The sequence below is a fragment of the Austrofundulus limnaeus genome, unplaced genomic scaffold (genome assembly GCF_001266775.1).
Source record: "Austrofundulus limnaeus strain Quisiro unplaced genomic scaffold, Austrofundulus_limnaeus-1.0 Scaffold538, whole genome shotgun sequence".
Lineage (NCBI taxonomy): Eukaryota > Metazoa > Chordata > Actinopteri > Cyprinodontiformes > Rivulidae > Austrofundulus > Austrofundulus limnaeus.
Window position 1 is genome coordinate 316224 of NW_013952940.1, and position 5520 is coordinate 321743.

A 5520-nucleotide genomic window follows, 5' to 3' on the forward strand; every position below is an offset into this window, starting at 1 on the left:
GTACTAAAAAAACTTTGTTTCAGCTCATCTTTTTTGCCTCTTTTCTTTGGGGTCGTCCCTTTATTTCCTAGTACCTATAAAAAAATAATACCTTTAGGTTCCTCAGTAACACAGGTACCAGGAAACATAAGTACTATGAAACATAGGTACTAGAGAACATAGGTTTTGGAAAACATAAGTACTGTAAAACTTAAGTGCTAGGAAACAAATGTACCAGAAGTGTACTTGGGAATATAGATACTGGGAAATTTAAATTCTGGAAAACTGAAGTACTGGTGAACATAGGTACTGAGAAAGAAGTACTAGGGAACTTAAATACCAGGAAAATATTTTTCTTGTATTTTCTTGTATTTTCTTTTTATTGTACATAGAATTTTGTTTTATGTTTTATGAAATGAATAAAGTTTATAAATCAAAATGAAAAAATAAATACCAGTGAGTATGTAGATACTGGGAAACATGGGTACTGAGAAACATCACAATAGGTACTTGAAAACAGTACCAGGGAACATACTGTAGGTACTCGGGAAATGTAGGTACTGGGAACCATAGGTATTGGAAAACAAATACTGAGAAACATTGGTACTGGCAAAAATGTTGAAAACAGGTACTGAGGAACATACYGTAGGTACTGGAAAATATAAGTACTGGCAAACAAAAGGTCATGTGTACACTTTCTTTATTAGTTCTGTCCATTATGTAAATGTTGTTATAGAGTAAAAGTCTTCCTACACCATTATAATTTTCATTTTTAAAAGCAAAAGTTTTCTAGTTTCTGGGTTTTTGCAGCCAACATCAGCTTTGAATCTTTTTGCCTTTGCTGTCCTGGCATCAGGTCCTCGGTGAGGTGACGCCGTCACACCTGTGCTTGTTGTTTAGAGTTTCTTCACAGGGAAAATGACCTTTGTTTTGTCCACTGCACCTGTGCATGCTTTGAAGTCCATTATTGGTCTTTTGTCTTCAGAATGCCATCGTTGCACTGACTCAGAGTAAAAAACAGGGATGCTTTTGTACAAGACATTTAATTGTGTTTTAAGGTTTATTTACTTTTACCAAAATTAATTTGAAGTAATGTTGATTTTTTTTGTTTTGTTTTGTTTTGGATAACTTACCAGTTGGCAGAATTTTTTTAAAATCAGGTGACCCCTGGAAAATATACTGTTTTTATAATGTAATTTTATTAATTCGAGGCTGTTTTTTTAAACACATTTAAAATCTTRGACTTTACAGAGATTGCAAATATTTCTGTTGGGTTTTATTAACCTGTCTATATTAAATCATTTTTGCTGTTTTTATTTTATTTTTTTTATTTGTTCTTACAGAAGGACTGGATTTTCTGTCTCAGCCGGCAGGCTGTTGTCAAGTTGCCCGTTGGCTCTTTTTTCAGTTTCATCTGATGAGAAAATACGAAAAGAAAAATGAAAGATGACATTTTATGYGCCCACAATACACAGAAAATAACACCGTTCCCAGCCAGCAGTTAACTTAGACTTTTTTTTAATTCCAGTGTGGATTTGTCTCCTMGTGTTTTCATCATACATTCAAACGCATCATATTTCACATTTTTTATATAAGTGAGCCTACTGTTTGCAGACAAAAACAGCTCAAAGAAAGTATTAAAGTAAAAATATTAAAGAAAGTAGTAAGATGAACCATGATTTTGCAGTAAATGTACTCACATGTTRCTTAGTCATGCTTACCTGATTAAAAGTGGTGAGGGACACCTGCTGGTTGTCGTCTATGGGATCTCTTCTTCACATATAGCTGATAATAAACACTCTTTAACCAGCTCGTATCGTATCACATTTCACAGAATTTTGTTTTGTTCTTTCTCTTCTGTTGTGGTTCTTTATTTACTTGGTAAACATCAGCTCCTGTTTTCTCTCAGCTTGGTTTGCTCTCTGCTCTCTACACACCAGGCTGCAGTTTTTTAAATGATCACACCTGCTGTGTTCGTTGTCTCCCTCAGTTGTTCAGGTAGTCCCAGGCTTTCAGCCCATCTTTGTCTTCCTCATAGATGTTACACTTCCAGGTGGAGTGTAATCATTTTTGAGCTAAAATAACCACACACAACAGACAACTGTGTAAAGGTTTGTAAAATAGCATTGAATGATTAACTAGACATGGGTTTTTACGATGTAAAAATGAGTGTGCATTGCCATGTAGCATGTCATTGCAATGTGGCTTTGCCTGCAGCAGTGGACTTACAGAATGAACTGTGACCAAGTTCAAATGTGTTTTCTAAACCAGCTTGTGCCTGTCACGTCAGCAGGTGTTTGTAATTAAGGTAATTGTGTGACAATATGAAGTTTGTGATCTCCCACATGAAAGCCCATGGCGCTAACCATGAGATCATTGGAGTTGTGGCGGAGAGTTCTGCCAGGTGTTGGTTTGTTTGTGTGCAGAAAGAGGCCACATTGCCAATGCAATTGTTGACACTAAACTGCTATAACAGCAATAGAGCAATATTAGGACAATATTATAGTAAAACATCAAAATACAATCATATTAGTATTGTAACCACTGAACTATTGAGATTAAATATCATTAAACTGTGGCTCAGTACTGAGTAGATACAGCGGGGGGCAGTATTGGACCAATACAAGGCTCTATTGACTCCCATTATAAATGATTAAACATTAATATTTCAAAAACTGTAAGTTGTACAGGCACCAAAAGGCATAGCCATCATTTGGCACAGGAGCTTTACAGATATAAATTACHATGGCAGCTCTAGGACAAAGTAAGCAGGAGGAGAAGCGTGCCAAAGTGGAGATGACTTGGATGGGAAATGAATCACAATAGTGAGCATTGCACTAGCAATGCACACTGATTATGTGGTTTTTAGATTTATATTGGTTTTAAACAGCAGCAATCCACTTTGACCTTGGTCACAGTTGGACTAGCTCTCAAAGGAGTACCTAACTGTGTTGCAACAGTTGSAGACCAGTTTGCCACTCAAAATTGTGAGGAAATAAATGGATTTTATGTTGCTGTCCAAGATTTTGTGACCAAGCAACTAGGTATGTTCACAAACGGGGGTCAGCCCTTTGTTTCCCRTTATCTRTGTTCCCTGGTACCTATGTTGGTCCATGGTTAGCTATGAAAGTCATGAAAGATGCTTGGCTGCCCCAAATAAATTGCATTATAGTGCAAACATTTTACTGGGGAACATAGGTGCCAGAAAACACAGGTACCGGGAAATATAGTTACTGGGGAATATAGGTACTCCACATTTAAAAAAATCTGAACAATTCTTGGAACCACTTTACAATAAGGCTCCCCTTATAAATGGTTTATATATAGTTATTAATTCATCTGTAAACACTTTACAAATCGTTAAAAAGTGTTTATTATTCATTAATTAAGGACAGGAAAGAGACAAAACTGTCTTGCCAAATAGTGAGCCAAATGTGTTCATGTATATATAACATCTAAAGGTGCTTATTAAACATTTCAGACTAGTTTACTACCTTGTAAGCATAATAATTTATTGAAAACACATATTTTACATATGACATTGTACTGTATTGCTGCATTATACATATCCACAGTAATCGAAGGGAGCCTTATTGTAAAGTGTTGAACAGTATAATAATAATAATGTCATAACAAAGCCTTATAAACTGTTTTACACTTTACAATAAGGCTCCTTTATGGCATTTATACAAGTTTATTAGTCATTAATAAATAGTGTACCTACTGTCGTATGTTTAACAATAAGGCTCACTTTGACAGTTGTTAATATGTATAAGTAATATTATTTTTTAAATATGTGTTTCCAATACATAATTGTGCTTTTAACCCAGTAATATGGACACAAACAGATTTGGCTCACTATTTGGCAAGAAACCGGACAGTTTTGTCTCTTTGCTGTCCTTAATTAATCCATAATAAACATTTATTAATGATTTATTAAGTGTTTACAGATTAATTAATAACCTATCTATAAACTATTCATAAGCCATCTATAAGGGGAGCCTTATTGTAAAGTGGTACCCAATTCTTTAAGCGGTTACATCAAATTTAATCTAAGAAAAACCAAACAAAAGAGCTCATCAGGTGCATAATAGGCAACTTACAGTTTATTTGTTGTTGTTGATTTTAGGTGACATATGAGGGATTTCTGGAGACTCAACTAACATTCTCCACCAAACGAGGAGTCTCCATTGTGCAAAAAAGTGACAAAATGCAGTTTTAAAGGGCCGTTTGTCTGAAGTCGGTCAGCTGTAAACAGCAAGTCATGGCTTCGAGTAGTTCTACTGTAAAACACTTGTCGTTCGGGGAAGAATTCCTCATTGGTTTAAACTAGTTTGCATCCATTGAAACGTATGATTTTTTTTCTTATATTGTTGTCATACAGTATTTACAGAGTACAGGATAAATTAACGGCAGATAAAGTTTATACATGCGTAGATATAGTTCTGAAAAACAAATATTGAAAGCTTTATACTGTACATACAGTAAGGCATGGAATATATACAGAACTAACCTAAAGGTTATTAGTATCAAACATCATTTAAATATTCACACAGCAACAAAACAAAGAATCCAAAACTGTTTATAGTATGTACAAAAATACTTATGCAAATGCCCCTAGGAATATTTGAATAGAAAAAATAATAGGAATCTCATCAGGAGGACATCACATTATATCTGAAACATGCACTTTCCGCAGAAGGTTTCCAAGTCCAGCGGTGGGCCWCGTGTCTGTGTTGACTGATTTTCAGGGTGAGTGTAAATCACTGAGAAAAAGTGGTTCTATGTGAAGGATTACTTGGTCTACTGTGCTCCTTGGTCCTCGTAGTGGGGTCTTCCCCTGCAGGTACAGTACATAAAACCAGCGAGCACGGCACTCGCTACACTTTGGACTCGCTCTCCAAGTTGGCAATATCCCCATTCCTCTCTGCCGTCTGTGCCTTGTCCTCATTGTCCACCTTGGTTTTTGTCTCCTGGCCCTCCTGTTCGGACTCCGGCAGCCCTTGCTGGCTCAGCTTGCTGGCCAGTGACCAGGTGAGGGGTAGACGGGCACGGTTGGCCATGTCTGAGAGCTCTTTGGCACTGCAGGTGGGTGTGTTTGTCTCGTAGACTTCGTGGAAACTGTTGTAGTCCACCTCGTAGAAGCCGTCCTCCAGCGTCAGGACAGGCATGAAGCGGTAGCCCCATTTGATCTCACTGCTGATGTAGGAGCTCCTGGCCTGGCAGGTCATCCCTGGAGAGACAACATGAAGGATTAAAAGCTGCAGGAGCTGCCAGGGCTTTKTATCAAAACAATCACCCCGTTCCAAATTCTTCCTTTGGTACAAATTTACGAAAAATCAGGAGCTAACATAATCCTGCAGCACTCGTGACTTTGGTGTGCTGTTTTTAAAGTTACACAGCCAAAAATTACCACCAATATTTTTGTTTTATTTAGCCTTTTTATTAGAAAAAAAGAACAGATTTATTTTTCAAAGTCAGTTTTTCACCATATGATTCATACATTTATAAATGTCATAGTTTATAAACTAAATATTTAAC

General features: G+C 36.6%; 1 protein-coding gene across 1 annotated transcript in view; it reads right to left on the reverse strand.

The window, feature by feature from the left end:
- Positions 1 to 4058: 4058 nt before the first annotated feature.
- kcnj6 (potassium inwardly rectifying channel subfamily J member 6) overlaps positions 4059 to 5520 on the reverse strand; it is a gene marked incomplete at its 5' end in the record, with an annotated part of 32287 nt that continues 30825 nt past the window's right edge. Inside the window, 1 exon segment of the mRNA XM_014026272.1 lies at positions 4059 to 5212. Coding sequence (XP_013881726.1) covers positions 4860 to 5212 — 353 coding nt within the window. The 3' untranslated portion in view covers positions 4059 to 4859.